We start from the raw sequence: 21,464 nt of genomic DNA, 5'->3' as shown, positions 1-21,464 counted from the left end.
ATCCTGATCACTGTCCGTCGAAATTCTTTTAATCCACGAAAAAATCATTATGTTTTCTGATTATTCTGGGGGGGGGGCGGGATTTTTTTTGCCGGTAGATATCCCAAACGGCACTCCTGTACCCCAACAATGTCGGCACCTTCGGTGACAGTGTGTTCATTTTATCGAGCAAGAACGACTCGAAATGCGATGGCGTCTATACAGCGACGTGTATCCCTCCGTCGGCTTCAAAGAAGCTTTCAGGATCTGGAAGGTTCTGCTTAATCCACGTAGGCAGGCACGTGATGTAGCTCTTGTGCGCTTTTTTAGTTGATGTCGCTATGCAAGCACGTCGAACCTCGGCTCTAATGATAAGTCCAGGGGTTGGAGTAGCTTCAAGCCCGCCTCCGCGAGAAGGAGGACGCCGCCCGCCATTCTCGTCTTGCGATTGCTTGACGCTCGCCTTCAAGTTAGTTTTGACCAATAAAATTTGATTTCGCAGCGTAAGACGCCTGAGCTATCAGCGTGGTTCTCAAATCATTGATCGCTGTCCCATACTCAATCCAAGATGTTTTGATGGGTTGACACATTTTTGTTGAAAAAAAAAGACATTTGACTTACACTGGTATCCGAAAGGTCAGTTTGATCTTACGAAAGCTGGTGAATCTTTTTTATACGTCTCGAAGCGATCACGCGCTTGCTTAATCCGGTCACGGTAAGCACTCGGCTTCTTGTTGAAGTTCTCAACAAAAGCATTCCAACTTTGACAAAGTGCCTGCCATTCGGACACTTTGCTGCGAGAAGATGTCTTCTTGCTTTGGAACCATCGGAGCTCATGGAAGAGTCCGATGTAGTAATCGCGCCTCTGATGCGTCTCCGCATCAAAGTGCAGCTCGGCAGCCACAGCGTCATCTTTGATGGCGCTGCATACGTACAGCGGCGCCTCATTCGGAGGTACCGAATTCCCAAACCGATCCGCAATCTCAGATGCGGACGGCACCCACGGATCGCGCGCTGCAGGCGCAGCGCGCTGAGAGCCTTGAGCTTTGGAATCATGCGCTGCAGATGCAGCGCGCGGAGAACTGAGAGCCTCAGCGGAAGCGAGTGGGGTGTCACACTCAGTTCGCGAACGCTTCGAGCTCGAAGCGTCCGATTCGTCCCCTTCACGCGGGCGAACGTTCTTCGCGTTGGGGTCGAGCGATTCGCTCGACACTGAGTCCTTACGCCTTGAGGACGAGTCCTTCTCGTCCTCCATATCTTCATCATCGTCGCCGAAGTCGACGACGTCCCCATACTTCGCCTTCTGGCGTTCGAAGTAGTCATCGATGGAGAGATGGCTCTCCACCGCGTTCGGGTTCTTCTTCTGGGGCGCGCTTATCGCTAATGAGCGCGGGCTTCTTCTCCAAGCGCGGAGAATTGACGAGTGGTCAATTACGAGATTAGGATCCGATAGAATCCATCTCGTAAATCGAGAGCACTGTAAGCGGTGCTCCCGGCATCGAATCGATGATAGCATCTTTTCGTGGTATCGGCGTCTGCACCGGTACCGTCGCATCGTTCAGATTATTGTATGCATGAACGATGCGCCATCCGCCCTGTGGCTTCTTGACACAGAACGTCGGAGCACTGTGCGGGGACTTTAATTCCCGCACTTGCCCTGCTTTGCGACGACTGTCAAAGAAGTCGTCGATTGCTTTTACTTGCTTGCGCGGCAGTGGCCACTGCCGCGCGACACAGTACTTTGTGCCCGGCACGAGATCAATCTCGTGCTGGATGCCCTTATCCTGCGGAAGCTCCGCAGGAATCTCTTCCGGGAGTACGTCTTTGTACTCCCTCAACAATTCGTAATAGGGACTCGACTTCAGCGAGTCCCAACCTTGTTCCTCGAAGCGCTCTCGCTTCGTCTTCGCACTGAGAGTGTCTTCACTCTCAGTGGTACTTCCCATGAAGAGCTGCCTCAGCTCTTCGCTCTCGCTTTCCGTTCTTTCGCTGTTCGAAAGAACGCAGACTTGCTCGATGCGTCCATCGTGCAAGTCGCGTGTGAAGCGCTTCCAGCTCATGGCTGGAAGCGAAGTCAACTCCGACGCCGTCGTCGGAGGATTAGCGAGTTCCATTTCGCGATACTGGAATCCAGTATCAGTGCGCGTCAAGACGCTTAGCGTCTCGACGTCCGGCGTCACCGCCTCTGTCTGCCCAGCAGACGGTTCTCGTGGCGTCTCGGTCCCGGACCGAGACTTGCGCAGCGTTCTTCGCATGCGCCGTCTTCTTGTTGTGCGGAGCCCGGCTCCGCACAGTTGTTCTTCTGGTCCAGACCCGGCCATGGACAGTTGTTCGCCGGTGGACCCTGTCCGCGGGCGTGCGGTATCAAGCCCGGCTTGACCGCATGTTCAATCGTGCAGCCCGGCTGCACGGAAATGTGTTCCTTCGCCGGCAGACCCTGTCTGCGGGCGCGCGATATCAAGCCCGGCTTGATCGCATGGCGCTTCGTTGTGCAGCCCGGCTGCACGACAGCATGCAAATTGCGTCAGTACGGGACGTTTGCAACCGTCCGTACTGTTTGTAGCGTCAGCTCCCGGAGTTGACACGCCTTTGTCACCTCGACGCCATTCATTGGCGGAAACCCTCATGACCGAGGGTGTGTCGGCTCCCCGAGCCGACGCGTCGTCGTCGACCTGACCGCTTCGGGTTCAGGGACTGTCCCTTACACGCTTGAACGTGGGTATTGGTTCCCGGAACCAGTACGTCTTTTTCTTCTGACGTCGGCAATCTTGCCGACGTTGGTCTCACTTGTGCGCGCCATCGCGCACTTCCTGGACAATCCGGGACAGCAGCATTAAGCGCTGTCTCGACCGGTGAGCCGCGCGCACCTGCTGGTGCGTGCGCTGCGGTAAGAGGGCCATCGCTCTCTGTTCCGCTGTCGCGGCCGAAGCGCACGAGCGTGCGCTTCTTCCAGTCTATCACCGGATCATGCCGTGGCTTGCACGGCATGCCCATTACCACGTCGAACTTATCGTCCAGGTCCAGGACGATAAAGTGTTCGACAAACACCCGTTGTTTGTACGAGAAGCGCACGTTCACGACGCGCTTCTCGGTCTTTACGATGGCACCTGTTGCCAGTCGTACCTCCAGAAGACTTCGAGGTGTATCTACCTCCTCGAATTCAAGTCTCGGCAGGCTTCGTAGTCGAACAAAGTTGTTCGACGCGCCTGAATCCACCAAAGCTCGAAGAGAGTCACTCGCTCTCTTCGGGTAAACCTTCAAGATGACTAGGTTTGGCCTGTCATCTTGTTTCTTGCAGTGAGAGCTGGTCTCACTGGGGACTGCAGTCCTCAGTGTCGCGTGCCCGATGTCGGCACGCGTGACTGCATTACCAGTAGGGCGCCCCGCGCCTACTGAATGTTCGCGTTTTTTGTTGGTCCGCGGCGATGCCTAGCATCGCTACGACGGCCACCTCCAGGGGGCATGGGAGCTGTGCACTCTCTGGCAAAGTGACCGATCCTTCCGCAACGGAAACATCGCACATTGCCTCCCTGCTGCTGGTAGCCAGCAGTTGTTGCGTTCGAGAGGTCCATTGGTTCTGGACCTCCCGTCCTCCCTACCGGGCGCAGTTGCAACCTCGGCACGTTCGCATGGAGTTTAGCCTGCCGCAGGCTAAACTCTTCTTGCATGACAAGGGTGATTGCAGCTTCGAGAGTACTCGGGTACTCTCGGAAGAGATAGGTCTTCACGGGCCCATCTCTAAGTCCCTTCATGGGACGTGACGACCTCAGTCGCCTCGTCAATCGGATTAGTCACGATATTTGAGACCAAGTATCGTGCGCGCTGCGCGTAAGCATGAACGTCATGCTTACCCTGCTGAAGGACGAGGAACTCCGCCCTCGACCGGAACTCGTTTTGCGGGGGCTCAAACGCTTGTCTGAGCTCCTCTTTGAATATCTCGTACGTGCTGAAGCACGTAGGATCGGAAAGTCGACAACTCCTTGCGGGTGTTTCGTCGAGCCATGGCGTATGTCGAGTTCGAAACAAATTCGACAGGAGGAGAGAACTCACCCTCTCTTCCCACGTAAATGCTTACGCTAAATTTCAATGATTGAGCATGGTGTCGTCCCTGACGACGCCGTCACTGAGGAAGCAGCATCGCTGTTCCTTCATGATGAATCCTAGAAACATGTTGCTCTGTCGGCGGTACGCAGTATCGTAGCTATCATCGCCCCCTAATGACTGTTGACAGTCGTTGGAGGGCCTCCCCACTCTGGGTCAGACAAGTGGGGCAGTCAGCGCGTGCAACATGCGTTGCAGGCGTATGGGAGCTCTCCATGGGCACCTCCGTGCTCATGTGGTTCTCGGCTCCGCGTTCGTACACCTCGTATGAACGTCAAGCAGTCGGTCGTTAGACGGACTACAAAGTGCTACCAGGTGTAGTGGGTCTAACTTGACGCACTACTTTTGCTTACGTCGCGCTACGTGTATGAGGAAGCGTAAGTACTTAGTCATAACTTGAGTTAATTATACTTGAGTACACAAGTATAATATAAATCAAATAAAGACTCCAAGTGACTTAAATTAGGTAAAATGAGAATTGCATTGTTTGTAAATTGATCTTCCTCCTAAATCTGCTAAAACTGTTTATCATCTATGAAAGGGTTGACAGCGGCTGGCTGTCAGAGCCCCGCCAATATGCACGTCTCTAATTGATAGAAAGATGCTGCTTTCTACCAATATGATCTTTGGGTAGGTGTGGACCACTCATTGTGGTGGCCCACTTCTATGTATCCATTGGTGTGACTTACACCCAAGGTGAGAAGTATCTAAAACTTTTAACAGCTATTTATCTATTAAAATCACAAGTGGCTTGTAGTCACTTGTGCGTGTAACCCCGTTACACAGACTCCTTCACAAAATATTGATCAAACTCGGGTTCTGCCAGTGCTACACGGATAGCTGTTTGTACTACAAGTGCGACTAGGGAGGTGTGAGTCTTGTAGGCGTTTACGTTGATGGCCTGCTGGTCACGGGAACGAACAACGTACGTATGGACGCGTTCTTCAGGTACATGGCTGTGTTGGAGCTCCAGGCCTTGGGGGTCGCCTTTGAATTCCTGGACATCGGGTTCGAGTACGATGAGGGTAAAGGCTGGCTGTCCGAGCAGCGACAAGTGATCCTGGGCATGCTGGGCAACTTTGGATTGAGTGTGGCGTCGGCAGTGCAAGTGCCCATTGGCGGCGAGCACGAGTGATGCCGACAGAGCTTCTGCCGAACGTCGGAGCCAAGAGCCTGAGAGGTCGACGGTGCAGACTTTTCAGCCCTTGGTCGGCAGCCTCCTGTGGGTCGTCCGGTGCACTAGGCTGGACATTGCCTATGCAGTGCATCGGGTAACGAAACCCACACACGCGCCTCACGTGAATGATTGGCGTCTAGCGAAGACGATTGCGCGCTACTTGGAGGAAACGATGGACACCAAGTTTGCCATGTACACAGCCAAGAGCGCCGTGTGCGAGGACAGTATTGGGGTGGAAGCGTACAACGACGCTGACTTCGCCGGCGACAGCGTGGACCGCAAGTCGGTGAGCGGTGACGTGTTGATGGTTTGCGGAATGGTGGTCGGCTGGATCTGCAAGAAGCAGAGCAGCGCGGCGTTGTCCACGATGTAGACAGAGTTCGTGGCGGCGTCACATGTGACGGCAGAGATGCTGGGGATCGTTGAGTTACTGGCTCAAGGTGGAGGAGCCGTGCACGTTGCACGTAGACAACCAGACGGCTATCAAACAAATAGAAGGCAAAGCCACATCTGGGTGTGCGAAGCACGTCGACATAATGTTCAAGTTCATCAAGAGCCTGTCTAGGAAGAAGGGGCTAGAGGTCGCCTACTGCGAGTCCAAGTTGATGCGCGCGGACATCTCCACGAAGACCCTGCCGGCGCCGAGACTCGAGGAGGTGCGAGCGCTCGTCGTGACCACGACGTGCCCGCGCGAGAAGGAGTGTTAGATCTCGCATACGTCACGTGCGGAGCCGCGGGCAGTTGTAGGAGCGGGCGATCGCAGGCATGGTGGTTACGGCGGGTTACGGGCTGGTGCGGTGGTTACAATGCGCAGCCCTCTCATACGAGTAGGAAACAGATTAGGTAATCCGTCAGTTCTTTATTTCTTAGCTCCACCTCGATTATGTGTTCCCAACAAAAGCATCAGCCATAAACCGCTTCTGCCAGCGACATCGTTGCTGGAAGTGTAGCGAGTTGAGGAAGCGTCTGTTGCGCGAAGGGGGGGGGGGGGGGGAGAACATGTTTATAAATAGACTTAACGCAAAATTTGTCCTATTTGGATTTGTCCCAACTTGTAACCTATAGTAGAACACTGTTCGGTTTTGGTTTTGGTGAGAGTTTTGGCCTAAACTATATTGCTAGTAAACAAAATTTTGATTGGGCAAGTAGGGAGCCTAAATGGCGGATCAAAATTTTTCTATAAAACCGTCCTTGGAATGCGCCCACTAAGATAAGGTAATTCCTCCCTGCTGCGATTGCTTTAGGATTCTCTGGTACGTTGGTCAGAGCCAACCATTTGATGTAGGATATGCTGGGCAGCCAGCGCTTGTGCTTTAGACAACCACTCACTTTGCATTTTCACTTGCAACCAACAAGCAGCGGAAGTTGACACGCAAGTGGAGGCGGGTAGCTGTTGAGCCTGGTTTGCTCTTGCGACCGAAGCCCACGCTGAAGAACGGGTGCTATTTTCCTTACACCACGATTCGTTCTACAGAACGCGGGGCAACTTCAACGACCACGTCGGTGACGTCACAGTCGACGTCACTCCCCACTCTTTTCAAGGCGCAGACGTCCAAACAAGTCAAAATCTGATCCATAAAGACTGTTCATCGCTCCAATATCGTACTTAGAAGGGCACCTGTTGCAGACGCTCCCACACGTAGCAAGTTGCAGCAGTTGGATTGCTACCGCTCGCCGCTTCTTTTGCGCTCGTCGCATCGCTCACTTTGGAGCTGACCCCCTCGAACTTACTGCGCCTGGCACACATGGACAGCCTCAGCCACCCCAGCCCGAGCGCGCAGCAGCAGCTCCGCTCCTTCATGGCGCTCCCCGCGGACGACGAGATGGCGCAGCTGATCCTCGAGGTGCTGTAAAAATCGTCTCCTCTCTCTCTGACACGCGCGCTAATAATACCCCCGCCACGGGGCTGCACTGCAACGCAGGAGCTGTCGTTCTCGCGGCGCGCGTTCACGGGCGTGGCGGCGGAGATCGCCAACTCGCCGTCCAGCAAGTTGGCGTCGCTCAACTCGATCTCCGAGGACGACGAGTGCGACGAGGAGGAGGAATAGACGGAACGTGCTGCCAGACGCAGGCAATGCGTGGAGAATCTCGCGGCGGGGGAGCGACTGCCACGTCGCGGCAGCCTCCGCCCCCGCGCACCTCGTGCGTGTGCAGTGGGAGTGGTGGGTGTACAGCGGAGCGGGCACAGCAGGGTATTGCAACGCGATATTTATTGGACAACATGCCTAGCAACCTAGTTGGAAACGTGTCTTAGCTTTTCTGGCGGTGGCCTCCCGTGGTGTTCGTTTCCTGCTTTCTGGCGGTGGCAGCCGCCGCCTCTGCGTTGCTCTTGCTGCCAGGAGTAGCGGAGCCACCGCCGGACCGCCATGACGCGGTGCCCGCGGCGAACTACGTCATGGCTCCTGGCGGATGCGCAGCGGGATCCACTGGCTCCGCAGTCGCGAGCTCACTCGGTGCAACCGTATCTCGCGTCTTCAACCGAAAACTGTTAAAACCAGGATGGCGTTCATTCATTAGCGTGAGGAGCAGGTTCTACAAAGCTCGTCGTCACGGGGCGACGTCATCGCTATCACTGCAGGGCGGCGGCCTCGGCGCGCAGCATCTTGCTGGAGGCGTCGTTGCTCTCGATCCAGGCCGCGACGTCCGCGGGCATGGGCGGCTTGGCCTCCTCGTCCGCCTGCAGCGCCGGCAGCTTGGCCACGATCTGCTCGGGGCTCAGCGGGCCCAGCACCGAGTTCTTGACCAGCACGATGGCGTTCACGAACTCGCCCTTGGGGCCGCGCGTCACGAAGCGGTGCTCCACGTAGAACGCGCGCTTGTCCCAGCAGAGCAGGCGCGACTGCAGCGTGTACGCCTGGCCGAAGGACAGCTCGCGCCGGTAGCGCACGGTCTGCGAGCCCACCACGAGGTTGCCGCCCGCCGCCGTCACCACCGTCCACACGCCGTTGCCCTGCCCCATAGACACAATTTGGTCAGTACATGCTGCGCTCGCAGCATGAGGATACGGATACTGTGCCGCTCCCTCTTCCAGCCGCTCGTACCTGCCACAGCGCGCGGCGGCCGAAGCCGCACTCGCGCAGGAAGCGTGCGTTGTTGCAGTGGCCGTTGCGGTCGATGTCCATGAGCCACACGCGGCCTGGCACCTTGCTGGTGGCCAGCAGGTGGCGTCGGGGCCCGCGCGGCGGCGGCGTGAGCGCGTCGAGCCCCATGCGCAGGAAGTACCACAGGTCGCAGAAGGCGAAGCCCGAGAGCAAGCCCACGCCCAGCGCCGTGGTGCCGCTCGCGCCGCCCACCACGTAGCTTAGAGCCGACACGGCCGTGGGCGGCAGCGCCAGCAGCAGGAAGGCCACGACCTTGCGGGACAGCACCATCGTCGTCTATCGGTGAAAGCTTATGAGTGTGTGGCGCATCAGCCGGTAGGTGGCCGGCGCGCGTACATCGAAGGGAGCAGATTGATGCACAATGCCAGATGTAGCCATCTTCAACTTGTGGTGTGGCGCACACAACTCACTGCACCAAAAACCGCTGCCAAAAAGCCATGGAGGCGCAGGCGCGCGCGCTGGAGGAGGAGGTGCGGCAGCTATGCGAGCTGGAGCAGACCAAGCACACGGCGCTGCTCAAGCAGCGGCTGTACAGCCGCGTGGGCCAGTTCCTCATGGGCAGCATGGACATGCGCCACTGGTGGTGCGGTTACTCGCCGCTCATGGTCTTCATGATGCGCGTGCTGGAGCTCTACCCGTCGTCCGAGAGCGTCTGCGTCTTCTACAAGCGCATGGAGCAGCAGCTCGGCGCCTGCACCAAGTGGTACGCGCCGTATTATACGCGTTAGAATCCACGACTACTGCGTTCTTACTGTCCAATTGATGGATTTTCTGCCTTGCAGCGTGGACATCTACCACGCGTCGATGCCCAGCGTCCACGTGGAGCTGGAGTTCGAGTTCACGCCAGAGTCCATCCAGGCGTTCTTCGTCAAGCTGCAGGGACTGGATGCGGATCGGATCCAGCGTCAGCTGACGGACAAGTCCATGGGGATGGCCAGCGCCCAGCAGGAGACGGCGGAGGCCGTAGCTCTCACGCTCTATGAGGTGCTCAGCCAGCGGCGACTCCTATCGGATTTTCGCATTGTGCGAGTGCTGTCGAAGGTCGGTGGTGTACGGGTGAATATGTATTTTCTGACGACCAACGGCTGAAGGTTGTTGTTCTTTGTCGTGTACTGTTTTTTTAGTGGACGTCGTCTTGGTTCTCTGAAGTGAAAAACAATCCAAAGCTGGAGAACCTCCGCGGATGCGCTGGACTTTATCAGTTGCTGGTAACACCAGACCCTGGCGTACGGTGCGTATTTCTTGTTGTTGAAATTATTCACGTATTGTATTCACTGATATTATCTGTTCTTGGCATTTTCTTTTGATCTGGTGCCGGTTTCATTTGTAGAGAGTGGGCCCAAAACTTGGTGCAGCACTTTGGCAAAATCCAGCTTACTGGCGATATCGGCGAAGACCAATATTTTCTCGATGTGATGGAAGAGTGGGTCTACATTTTGGAAAGCGAATCATTCAACAAATCGGTGCTTTCGCTCGAGTTAAAATCGACAGAGGATCTCCAAAACGTGAGTCAAATTGGCGATTGCTTCTACACCTGTGTCACTTATCGCACCACATTGCTGCAATATGCCCGTCTTCATAGTTCCTGGAACCGACGAATTGCGTGAAGACCCCCACCAAAAAGATATTATGGTCTGCGCTTGACCATGTCATGCAGGTAAGCCTGAATGCATTGCAGAATATGAACAAAATTGTTTTATTTTACAACCTTCTGTGTAGCAAATGGATGTAAACAGCCTGGAGACCATGCTAGACTCGTTCGATACGATTACAGATCTGGTATTCAACTACCTGCAGAGCGCCGACCCTGCGGACGACCAGCCAATTATGTTGGTGGTACGCAGTAGATATAACTTTTCTGCACTTGGCTATCATCGTGCTAACTTTAATTTCCTGACCAATGTAGGTTACCAAGTGTTTCGCTGTCCTTCTGCGTTGTCTTGGACACCGGCTTTGGAACCGCCATTTAAGCTCTCCCGATTTGATGTTGAATTTGGTCATGCAACATTGCCGTCTCTCGTCGTGGCGTGCATTTGTTACGAAGCAGTTCATCGAGCTCTTGCCACCCCTGCTTATGGCAATGCGACCACCTCAAGTCTCTAGCCAAGCGGTAAGTGATAACTACATTTTCAACCTACTGCTGCTGGTGCTAATACCCGCTCTCATGTTTTGTTTTGCAGTCGAACCATGACAAGCTTGACATTTATCTGAAGGCGCGGAGTGACCTCTTACGATTTTTAATTATCGAGAATTTCCGCCCAAAACATTATGACTCAACTGCTAAAGTGGCATCCTCAAGGGCAGCATTTACCATTTTAAGTGACTGCTATGAACATCGTATTCTGGCTCAGTGAAAGGTGCTCGTGGAAGTGGTGCGGGTCGAGATGAAGGCGCACTTTCCGAATCAATTTCTATTGATTATTCTGTTTCGGAAAGTGCCTTTTGGTGGCCGTGCGGCCCCGGAGTTGGGGAAACCGATACAAGTGGGAATCTTGAACAGCTGTGGATGGATCACTTGTTTTGGACAGTTGTCAAGCCCGACAATGTCGAATCGCTTGTTGACGTAGCAGCAGAGACTACCGCCCTGATACTGAGCAAACATTTGCAGCTTGCGCGTGATGTTGTGTATACGAGCATAGCTGCTAATAAAGGCGAAGCCATTGGACCAATCGAAGCCGTCACCAAAGGAAACCAATTATCACCGACTTATTGAGGAAACTATGCTTGTGGGAGTCAATTACGACAATACCGCTTCAAGTTCATGGAGCACTCTTCGAATCTATTGGAGGAATTTCCGAGTTGCTGAATGGCATTGCTGCTCAACCCAATCGCAGCGAATACCTCCAATGCTTCTCAGACACTTTGCAGCAGTATGAGGCACAGACCCAACCATATCTCCAACGAATGTGCGACGAAGTGTTGCTCAAGGGCTTAGCTAATCCATTCGGATTTCCAGTTGTGTCCCAGCACATCAGTGCTTGCTACCTCAGTCCGACAAGCACTGTTGACCAGCAGGTGAAAAGGTTTGCCTGTAAATGTTCTCTAGCGGTACAGCCTAACGAATTTCGACTGTCTAACTTGTGCATTACGTGATGATGCCTCGTAGATTAATCGGCCATTACGCTACTGACAAAAAGAGGCCAACTCAAGTACCCTCTCCATTAGAAGCTTTCCTGATTTCTGTCCACCGGAATGCTGAGGCGTTTTTGCGTGGCCAGCTTTCGATGCTTCAGTCAATGCGCCTCTACGGATTTTCAGAGGCTGTTTGTTTGCCTGCCGTAAAGAAGCTAGTTTTTGTGTGGTCTCGCGTATTTGACATGCTGGGCGCTGACCTAGACAGAGCTTTTCAAAAAGCGTCGAATGCAAAGGCAAAGGCCACTTCGTCGTACCAGGTTACGGACACCGGTATCGCAGCGGTGCATCTACTAAAGCTTCCCAGTCTGATTAACGATTTTTTTATCGCTTTATTGACCAGCTTGTTTGACCCGAAAAAGAAAAGCACTGTGGAAATCACTGAGGCGACTCGAGTGCAGTGTCTTGATTTTGGGATATCATTCTGGAAATTCTGGATATCGGTGTTAAAAGACCCGATTGTGTCAAGTAAGCGCGTGGTAGCGCTCATTGCGCCACTGGTCGAGTGTATAGCAAGAGGAGCGGTGTCGGAAAAGAAACGGGCTGCGGAACTGTTAATGACAGTCTTGGGGTGTCTTCTACAAGGGAGTACTCGACTAGATGAGCCCACCCTTACGATGATCGATAGCATTAAGGGTGAAGCAGCATCAATTGAGTCGAAACAATCGACTGACTTTGGACGCATGACCAAGAAGTTCCGGCAGCTGGATCAAACCTCGCATTTCTTCACGAAGCGCTCGACAGGATCGAGTGCAATGCAAAACTTTGTGGACCTAACTTCTCGATCAAAGCCTAAACTCCCACCAAAGCCTAAGCCTTTTGCGAGTATGTTGGGCTCCAGTACTCGTCCAATGAGTGGGAAGTCGGCTGCTAGAGCTCAAAATCGTGCGTTGGTAGATCTCACTGGTATTGAAGAAGTATCGAATGAAGCGGCAGCTCGAAAGCAGCACAGTTTTTACTCTGAAGAAAAGTACCATGCGCCGTCAAAGAGAGACCCTTCTCCTAAAGGACAAACGCCAAAGGCGAAGACTCCGTTCGACATGGCACAAGTTATTAAAGGAATTTCGCACTCACATCCGGGTTCAAACAAGGTGGTTCGAGTGGAGCGGCATGGACAACCGGGCGGTGCGGAAAAGCAACCGGAAGAAGAAGAGGAGGAAGAAGAAGACACTGATTTACGCTTTGCCGCACTCTTCCATCGAATCAAAACTACGCGAAAGCCAATCGCGGTTTGCTCACTGTTACCTTTCTACCGGCAGTTGCTGCAAGTATGCATGCCCGTTCTTTTGTCTGGCGAGTTCCAAAACGAACGATCTGACAAAGAGTTAGAGGCGCCTGCGTTGACTTTTAAGAAAAGCGCAGACTATGTTCGTGCTTTCCTTCCACTAATGTTGGAGGAATGCAATAACGAAGTTCAAGAGGGGCTTCGAAAGTGTTCATACGGCAACGGGGGTCATCTACTGCGTTATGAGTCAGAAAAACCACGAGAAGGCATGCGGTGCATTAGTTTTAGCATCATTCAAAAGACGAGGGTTATTAGCGAGTTCTCAGTCGAAGTTTGGAGGTAAAGGAAGACCAGGCAGAGGCTTCAACGAGAAACTATTCCGAAACGGTGATGTGGTGCTCCTACAAATTTCAGTTGGAAGCCAGAACCAGAGTGGCTTCCTGGGAAAGCGAGAATTTCTAGGAGTCATTTTGATCAGTGAGACCGAAAAGGGGCGCAGGCAAACTTCGTCAACAAAAAAGAGTAGCAAGAATGAAGAGGAAGAATCTGTGAAAGTACTCTTCCTGAACGATGGCGAACTAGACAACGCTACAGCAAGCGTACGCTCATTTTCAACTGAAGTGTTGGCAGCGACTGCAATCGCAGACTCGGAGTGGAAGGTAAACCCGTTGTGTAATTTGGTCACGTCCGCACGTGAGTATATTGCGCTTCGCTCAGTTGACATGCTTCCTGAGCACCTGAGAACAGCTATTCTGACGCCAGAAGCCTACAAATCTACGCAATCAGAGCTTATTACCATCACATCCGTTTTGGACGAGCTGCGAGCAGACAAGTCAGGCGAAAGTTATGCAAAGATTGTGAAACTCTTAAAGCGCTTGGACAAGATGAACGTGATGCTGACAGACTTAAGGGTAAGACTTCACACTTGCTATATCTTACAGACCCGTTGTCGCGTACTAACTCATTCCAGTCTACCAGCATAGGGAAAGCTGTGAACAAGTTACGCAAACACGATGATGCAGAAATCAAGGTTCTTTCAGCGAAATTAAAAGACAAATGGACGGGCCTTATGGACAAGAAAGACTCATTGGAGCGAGCCCCTCGGTTTCTATCGCCCGAGCTGTGGGAGGCAATCAAACCTCAGTACAACTCGTCCCAGCTGCAGTCTATCCACAGTGTGCTAAACAACTACAGCATGGGTGTATCGTTGCTTCAGGGACCTCCAGGAACGGGCAAAACAAAACGATTATGGGGCTACTGAGTGGACTTCTATCCTTACGATTACCAGCTACTGCAGTGATGCCGATGATAAGCCCAAAGCCCAGTCCAAATGGCCAAAACGGAGCCAAGGGAGAGTTTAGCAATTTCGAGGCTGCACGATCTCGTGGAGTCGTAGCTAGCGGTCATACATCATCCGATACTGGTCCAGCATCGACATTCTCCTTGAGTGGTGTTACTTCTGCACTTGGAAGTATCCTTCGTCGATCATCTGACTCTTCGTCGGCTGGACCAAACCGAACGAGCATCCAAGCCCTAAAGAATGTTGCGTCCTCACGCAATCGGCTGGAAAACAAGCTGTCATCTCGTACGTCGCATCACTCGGGATCTAGCTTGGTGGTGAAGCGTCGTGTTATCTCGAGAGCAGTGTCAGAACGCTCCGCTACTCGCACCAGCAACATACTGCTTTCGGCTCCGTCCAACGGTGCCGTCGACGAATTAGTGCTGCGAATTGTTACAGATGGTCTGATGAATAGCACTGGAACTATCACGAAAGTCCGAGCGCCGAATGTGCACCCGGAAGCATTGTCAGAAGAATGGATCTCAATTGTTCGTCTCGGAAATGCTGGTGAGGATGCACCGAGGCTGTAAAATCTGTCTGTTTACCGCAGATTATCCGGCGCGAAATGGCGATCCACCCTAAAGCGCTACAGCTGCACTCGCTTCAAGACACACAACGTCAATTGCGGAGCTCTATCCGAGATTTTCATAACAAAGAGGAGGATGCAAATGGGCCAAAAAAGGATCGAAAGGCACTAGCCAAGATGCATCAACAGCTAACGGAATGTTCGGGCAAGATCCGGCGCTTGCGAGATGAAGTGACAGCAATTCGAGCGAAAATGACAGAAACCATTTTGTCCAAGGCAAGTATCATTGCCTGCACGTTGTCGAAGGCTGGCAGTGGCGATTTCTCGGAATTGAAGCATGGCTTTGATGCCCTCATTATTGACGAAGCAGCTCAGGCCGTGGAGCTAAGCACCCTCGTTCCCATTCGAGAGCGAGTGGCTCGAGTTGTGCTTGTCGGTGATCCGAAACAGCTACCGGCTACTGTGAAAAGTGTCGTCGCTGCGAAAGCGCGGTACGATCGATCGCTGTTCGAACGAATAGCGGAAAGTGGAGTTGCCCCATCAATGCTTCGAGTGCAATATCGAATGCACCCTTTTCTTCGTGAGTTTCCGTCAAAGAGGTTTTACGGGGGTATGCTGACCGATGGTCCAAGCGTGATGGAGCGTGTTCAGAAGGTTTGTCCCGGTGTATATGCACGAACAAGTTTCCAGCCTTTCCTGCTGTATGATGTTGAAAACTCTAGAGAGGAAGATATGAACGGGTCGAAGTACAATCGTGTGGAGGCAGCTTTTTGCATCAGCTTATGCCAGAATATGTTTGAAACGTGCGCAGACGTACGCAAGAACAAATGGAGTGTCGGATTTGTGTCTCCTTACAAAGAGCAAGTGCGTGTCCTTCGACAAGAGATTACCCGGTCGGGGATACCTACAACAGTGTCGATTGAGGTGAATACGGTTGATGGGTTTCAAGGTCGAGAAAAGGACGTAATCGTGTTTTCATGCGTTCGATCGTCTCAGCGCGGCGGCATTGGTTTCTTGCGCGACATTCGACGTCTAAACGTGGCAATCACGCGCGCTCGGTTCTGCCTCTACGTGGTAGGCAACGTGAATACGTTAGTGCGCGACCAAACTTGGGCTGCCCTCGTTAAGAGCGCTCGCGATCGAAAGCTGATTATTCGCACACGTGGAGAGGCATTTCCTGCAGTCGCTAAACGGATTGAGAGTGAAAAATACCGCGAACTAGCTGAACACTATAAGGCAATGCACGAAAAAGCGGCTTTGAAGTCTACCTCGTCCGCCAAGCCGGAAAAGACTACCACGAATAAACCTGCTAAGGTTGACAGCCCAGACCCGAAGTCTGTGGAACAAATGGGTTACGCAAAGAGTGATGCAAGCGAGAAGAGTGGCAATGGGGCACATAGTATACCCCAAGGTGAGACCCTCAAAGCAAGCGATCAACAACTTCCTGATAATAAGGACTCCGTCAAAGCAGAGCCTCAGCCGGAAACTACACTTGAAACTCTCCAAGCAGAAAAGCAGTCCAAAGGCCAGCAGAGGGACTTCAGAAGACATGTCAAGACTGAAGAAACCCCGTCTATCAGTGAAAACTTCACCTTGTGCAGCCGACTTGCACGGTCAATATGAGATCCGAAGCTTTCGAGACCAACGTAATTCATCGAGGTCAGTCACAACACCGTCGCCCTCTGGAGCAGACTTGCAAGGTAAATACGAGATCCGAAGTTTTCAAGACCGTAGCAGCTCATCCAGGACTGATGATAGGCAGCGTGATGACTATCGTTCTCGCGATCATTCGCGCGAGAAATCGTCAGGTCATCGTAGGAGCGAAGATACAAGATCAAGTTCAAGTAGGGAAGTCCGGCGTGACGAACCTAGCAGATCTCACGACTACAGAGGTTTAGCTGATAGAGACCGGAGTGATCGAAGAAGAAGTGACGCATATCGACAGGATGCTCGTCGACACCGCGACGATGATCGGCGAGACCGTGACAGTCGAAATCGATACGAGCGTGCGGAACCTAGACGATCTCCGTCCGCTTCGCTTACCAGCAAGCCGCCACAGTCCATTTCGGAAAAGGAGTTCTGCCAGGCGAATGAGCCACCTCCTCCGTCCAAGGCTGATCGCATGCGTTCAACTACTCCTCGTATGGGAGGAAAGCGGCCTTATTCCGAGTCCAGCTATCCACCGCCTGTACATTCCGACCGCCATCGCAACCGTGATCCTTCATCTTCCCGGTCTGATAATCGCCCTTCGTCAGGCAGAGGTAGCTACCGCACTGTCACGAACGAAAGCAGCACTGCCAGACCTCGCGGCAGCAGTTCGACAACCCCGCGGAGCGCTAATGTACTGGGTAATATCCTAGGAAGCGCCTCAAAACTGGCGAGCGCGACCTCGCGGGTGAATGACAAGTCCAACCCACGGACCTCCGAGTTCTCGTAGACCTACTAAGCCCGCATCAATACATTATCACGTGTGTTATGCCTTAGAGGACCAGACGCAATAAGGCAGCGCCCACAGCCATAATGGTACCGGCGAAACCCACGGCGTACTGCAGCATACGCTTCTCTACCTTCTCCATTGACAGCCGCAGCTCGTTCAAAGTCTCATCCTCCGCTTGCTTCTGCAGCAAGAATTTCTTCTCGAGCTCTGCGATCTCCATGCGGATCTTGTCGAAGTCGATCTTCTCCAGCATGCGAATATCCTGCTTGAGCGTGTTGAAGTCGCGTTCCAGCAGCTCTCTCGAGTGACGCTGCGCAATGTCTACAAAATGCAGCGCACTGGTAAATACACGGGGAACTGGAATACCGAGCCCAATCATACACCAACTCACCGAACTTGAGAGTTGAATTGAAGACTCGCTCGGACAGCTCAGCCTTGAGCTCCACATGCTCGGACTTCGTAGCCAGCTACAAGCAATAAATCTCAATTAGACTGCTACCGCCAGCAGCAAACCTACGTACGACCCCCAGTGACTTACGATGCGTGACTGAGCGTCCAATGAGTCGGCCATAGCGTCCTTCATCACTTGCAGAATGGCCTCCGACTGATCCACCGTGAAGCCTGCAAACCAAAGCATCAGCACCCAACCGGAATCAAGTTCGGCAGCGTGTAAAGCTGGTTTGCACCTCTCTCCTGCAGGCTCGTCACCACATTGTGCGTGTCGAAGTGCAGTGGCACGTCGCTGCTGGAAGTGGAGAAGCAGCGGTGGCTGGTGGCGACTTGCGGCGTGACAACTTGAAGCGCCGAACGCAAGATCGGCGGATCGTGGTTCGGTAACTTGCTGCGTGCGCGGAGCGAGGAAGACGTGGCGCCACACGTTGCATACGACTGCTGCGTCTGCGTCACACTACCGAGAGCCTGGCAGTGTGGTGCAAGCAGTGTGAGCGCCCGCGCGCGCGGCGCAGCGGCAGCGATTCCGGGACGGGCGAGCATATTGCGTTCTGTCTGGTGGGCTGAGTCCTAATTGACGTTTAACGGAGCTATTGCGCAAACGCGGTGGAGACCACAAGAATGATTGCATTGCTGGTCCTCGCGGACGTTGAAGCTGGGTGCTTTCCTGGTTATGAGGACACGGTAACATGGTGACAGCTCGAGCGGATAGTAGTCTTTCATTTTTGTCATTGATTGTCTGTTCACTCATAAGGTATTGTCGGTCCCCTGGTCAAGCGGAGCCGCTGTGTCGGCTGCGCAGGTGGAAGTCGCGCAAGCCGCCGCCAGCAGCTCAAGCTGCAGGCTTGGCGTTCCCTCGCGTCTGGAACGACCAGCCTACTCAGCCCCAGCCCGCCGCGCCGCCGAAATGGCTTAATGGTATCCAGACACCTCCTGGAAGTGGCCGCCGGGGTTGAACTTGAGCAGGAAGTTGGGCGCCTCCTTCTCCAGCTTGGTCGGCTCCACGTCCAGCTCCCGGAGGCCGGGCAGGTCCGACGTCTTGACCTCGTTCAGGCTGAGACGCGTGGCCCAGTCGCGCGTGAACTTGGGGTCCGGGAACTGCTCGCAGAAGTAGCCGATGGCCTGGGCCACGGGCAGCGGCAGGTTAACCAGGCTCGGGTTGCGCTTGATGATGTCGAACACGTAGTCGGCCAGCTCCTTGTACGTGAACTCCTCGTCGCCGACGAGCTCGAAGGTCTTGCCCTGGATGGTGGGGTCCTGGGTGATGTGGTAGATAGCCTTGGCCACGTCGTTCACGAACACGGGCTGGATCACGGCGTCGCCGTTGTTCACGACGGGCACGCCGCCGTAGTTGAGGCGGTTGCCGATCCAGACCAGCAGCCGGTCCTCGGGGCCGAACATGTTGGACGGGCGCACGATGTTGGCCTCCGGGAAGGCCTTGCGGACGGCGACCTCGCCACGGAACTTGGAGGCAGCCCACTCGGACGGCGAGTTGGGCTGGGCCAGCAGCGACGACACGTGCACCATGCGGGGCACGCCGGCCTCCTTGGCCACCTCGGCGATGGTGCGGGCCACGTCCACGTGCACGTCGTCGTACGAGTAGTTGATCCACCACGGCAGGATGTGCTTGGTCTGGTAGTGCTTGCCGATGAGGTTCACGACGATGTCCGCGCCCTCGACGGCCTCGAAGATGGAGTCGCGGTCGCGCGGGTGGAAGGGGTGCTGCGCCACGTTGCCCAGGTCGGCCGACACACGCAGGTGCGACACCTCGCTCTCATCGCCGCGGTACGGCAGCACGTACGCGTTTCCGTTGATGCCTTGGGATGCAGCAGCGTGGAGATAAGTGGGGAATTAATTAATGATAAATACTAGAGCGGCGGCTGGACCGCCGGGACGGGATGAGGACATGCAGATGCAGATGCAGACACGCACCCAGATGCGCGCACACGTAGCGGCCCAGAAAGCCCGTGGACCCGAAGACCGCGGCCGTGATGCCGTTGCCGTTCACGCGCCCCACGGGGTGGCGCAGCGCCGCCTTGGCCACAGGAGAGAGCGCCGACATGTTGACTCCGCAGGACTCTTTATCACGCTCAAAGGGCCCCTCGGCCCCACAATTCTGCGGCTGCGAAGGAGCGACCTTCGGGCGACATTGCGGGCTCAGACTTCGAGCCACCTGCTAAAATTAAGTATCCCACACCAATACATCTCAGCGCCTTTTCTTAGCGCGCGCGTGACGCCATCATAATCCAGCAGCTCAGACTCGACCAGGTCAGCCGGTGCGGCGTCTCTCACTCCCCCTTCGGGCCTTCTCACGCGCTGGCGAGACAGAGGACGAGCCCCCAAGGCTGCAGCAGTTGCCAGAGTCTTTAGACGGCCGACAGGATGAAGCTCGTGGGCAAGAAGGAGCAGGCCTATGCGTCGCTGGACATGGAGTCGCCGCACGTGTCGCCCATGCGGCGCAGCAACTCCAACCTGGCCAACGTGCAGCTGTCCCCCTCGGCATCGTCCACCATCTCCATCAGCTCGGAGCGCAGCGGCACCTTCGGCGGTCAGGGCCGACACGGTGACGACAGCGTTCGGCCCTTCTACAATAGCGTGGCCAACGACATCTTGGCGGCGCTCGACGGACCGGTGCGGCAGCTTGCGTTCGAGACAAAAGGCGCGTTGCTGGCGACTGGGTACGTGGGCTAGTGTTGAGACCGTCGCGTGATTCGATTGCTCTGCTCTAATTTATTTGCCTTGCTTAATTAATTGCTGCAGCCTGGCAGCTGCGTGCTACTTGCTGGCTTGGTTCCAGGCCGTGCTGATTCCATTCTTCCTGGCGATTTTCCTCATGTAAGTGCAGCGGTTGAGCTACATATTATTGTTTGCTGGAAATGATCGCACATGTATTGACCGGACGTTGTTGTTTTATCTCTGCAGGTACCTCGTGGACCCCTTGGTCGAGGTGATCGACGTGTCACCCAAGTATTTCCTTTGCGTTTGCACTTCCCATGGGCGTCATGCTCGCCGGAAGTCGCGTGGTTGCTCACGTGCATTCGCGTCGCTCGTTGCTGTCAGCTTGGTGTGCGTTTTTTTCGGACTGCTTGGCTACATCACAGTGCTTTCGGTTCATGCGCTGGACGCCGGCGCTTACCAGACTGGATACAACCACCTTGTTGCGGGCGTGGAACACTTGCTCGAACAGATAGGACTGCCTGTGAACATTACGACGACGCTGCACGACAACGTTGATAAACTTGCGCGCATAGTGGTTACGGAGACGATGGACTTGCTGTCCGTCATGTTCGTGACGCTGATTTACCTAACGTATTTCCTGTGCACACGCACCCGTGCAAGTGACGCTGGTGGCGTTTGGTCCAAGATCGACCACGATATTCAGCGCTTCGTGACCCTAAAGTGCTTCCTTTCGCTGTTCGTGGCACTATTGGTTACGATCGTGTACGTCTCGCTGAACGTGGGGTTGGCCATCGTGTGGGGCATGCTGACGTTCATTTTGAACTGGATCCCCAACGTCGGAGCCATGATTGCCTCTGTTGCGCCTATTTGCATCATCGCTATCACGCCTTCCGACCTGATGAACCCAATGGAAAAATTCTTGGCGGTAGTTCTTCCAATGTGCTTTCACATGTTCGTGGGCAACTTTGTGGAGCCAAAGGTATTCGGCCGCAAGCTCGAGATCGATCCAGTGATCGTGATTTTATCACTTTCGGCGTGGGGGCTATTATGGGGCGTTGTGGGGATGATGTTGTCTGTTCCACTTACTGCCGCAGCCAAAATTATGCTGAGCCACCTCAAGCTCTGGCCCGAGTTCGTGGCTCTGGTGGAAGGAACGTACTTCACACGGTTTGGCAACAAGGCCCCCGGTTATAAGAAGGAGGAGGACGACAAAGCGGATTTTGAAACAATGGAAGTGCGGACCGAGAGTGAGAAGGATCGCGCTAATGGTGGCCACATGCGGGCATAATGATCAGGTAGATTTACTTTTCTATTATCT

At 54.2% G+C, this 21,464-nt stretch overlaps 9 protein-coding genes across 9 annotated transcripts; 6 read left to right on the top strand and 3 right to left on the bottom strand.

The window, feature by feature from the left end:
* Positions 1-5,011: 5,011 nt before the first annotated feature.
* On the top strand, positions 5,012-5,215 carry IUM83_07272 (Pol Polyprotein; the record flags this gene model as incomplete). Its single annotated transcript, XM_067931555.1, has 1 exon — positions 5,012-5,215. The coding sequence occupies one exon, from the start codon at positions 5,012-5,014 to the stop codon at positions 5,213-5,215; it is 204 nt and encodes a 67-aa protein (XP_067780340.1).
* A 214-nt stretch (positions 5,216-5,429) lies between these two features.
* IUM83_07271 (Transposon-encoded protein) lies at positions 5,430-5,964 on the top strand (the record flags this gene model as incomplete). Its single annotated transcript, XM_067931554.1, has 2 exons — positions 5,430-5,564; positions 5,665-5,964. 2 exons carry the CDS (start codon positions 5,430-5,432, stop codon positions 5,962-5,964), a joined length of 435 nt encoding a protein of 144 aa, XP_067780339.1.
* Positions 5,965-7,002: 1,038 nt separating this feature from the next.
* Positions 7,003-7,305, top strand: IUM83_07270 (uncharacterized protein; the record flags this gene model as incomplete). The annotated part of the gene is made up of 2 exons (XM_067931553.1): positions 7,003-7,101; positions 7,180-7,305. The coding sequence occupies 2 exons, from the start codon at positions 7,003-7,005 to the stop codon at positions 7,303-7,305; spliced, it is 225 nt and encodes a 74-aa protein (XP_067780445.1).
* A 521-nt stretch (positions 7,306-7,826) lies between these two features.
* IUM83_07269 (putative thioesterase) lies at positions 7,827-8,628 on the bottom strand (the record flags this gene model as incomplete). Its single annotated transcript, XM_067931552.1, has 2 exons — positions 7,827-8,207; positions 8,299-8,628. 2 exons carry the CDS (start codon positions 8,626-8,628, stop codon positions 7,827-7,829), a joined length of 711 nt encoding a protein of 236 aa, XP_067780498.1.
* A 167-nt stretch (positions 8,629-8,795) lies between these two features.
* On the top strand, positions 8,796-10,328 carry IUM83_07268 (putative ATP-dependent helicase; the record flags this gene model as incomplete). The annotated part of the gene is made up of 7 exons (XM_067931551.1): positions 8,796-9,061; positions 9,141-9,399; positions 9,483-9,589; positions 9,689-9,863; positions 9,941-10,015; positions 10,078-10,187; positions 10,265-10,328. 7 exons carry the CDS (start codon positions 8,796-8,798, stop codon positions 10,326-10,328), a joined length of 1,056 nt encoding a protein of 351 aa, XP_067780401.1.
* Positions 10,329-13,437: 3,109 nt separating this feature from the next.
* On the top strand, positions 13,438-13,976 carry IUM83_07267 (uncharacterized protein; the record flags this gene model as incomplete). Its single annotated transcript, XM_067931550.1, has 2 exons — positions 13,438-13,626; positions 13,686-13,976. The coding sequence occupies 2 exons, from the start codon at positions 13,438-13,440 to the stop codon at positions 13,974-13,976; spliced, it is 480 nt and encodes a 159-aa protein (XP_067780396.1).
* A 3,084-nt stretch (positions 13,977-17,060) lies between these two features.
* On the bottom strand, positions 17,061-18,010 carry IUM83_07266 (NADH dehydrogenase; the record flags this gene model as incomplete). Its single annotated transcript, XM_067931549.1, has 4 exons — positions 17,061-17,338; positions 17,409-17,484; positions 17,556-17,638; positions 17,704-18,010. 4 exons carry the CDS (start codon positions 18,008-18,010, stop codon positions 17,061-17,063), a joined length of 744 nt encoding a protein of 247 aa, XP_067780386.1.
* A 369-nt stretch (positions 18,011-18,379) lies between these two features.
* IUM83_07265 (NADH dehydrogenase) lies at positions 18,380-19,529 on the bottom strand (the record flags this gene model as incomplete). Its single annotated transcript, XM_067931548.1, has 2 exons — positions 18,380-19,284; positions 19,400-19,529. The coding sequence occupies 2 exons, from the start codon at positions 19,527-19,529 to the stop codon at positions 18,380-18,382; spliced, it is 1,035 nt and encodes a 344-aa protein (XP_067780397.1).
* A 320-nt stretch (positions 19,530-19,849) lies between these two features.
* On the top strand, positions 19,850-21,434 carry IUM83_07264 (uncharacterized protein; the record flags this gene model as incomplete). The annotated part of the gene is made up of 3 exons (XM_067931547.1): positions 19,850-20,145; positions 20,228-20,302; positions 20,390-21,434. The coding sequence occupies 3 exons, from the start codon at positions 19,850-19,852 to the stop codon at positions 21,432-21,434; spliced, it is 1,416 nt and encodes a 471-aa protein (XP_067780398.1).
* Positions 21,435-21,464: the final 30 nt, after the last annotated feature.

This window comes from Phytophthora cinnamomi, assembly GCF_018691715.1.
Source record: "Phytophthora cinnamomi strain GKB4 chromosome Unknown Contig127, whole genome shotgun sequence".
NCBI classification, from domain to species: Eukaryota; Oomycota; class Peronosporomycetes; order Peronosporales; family Peronosporaceae; genus Phytophthora; species Phytophthora cinnamomi.
This window is presented reverse-complemented; position numbering and strand designations above follow the sequence as displayed.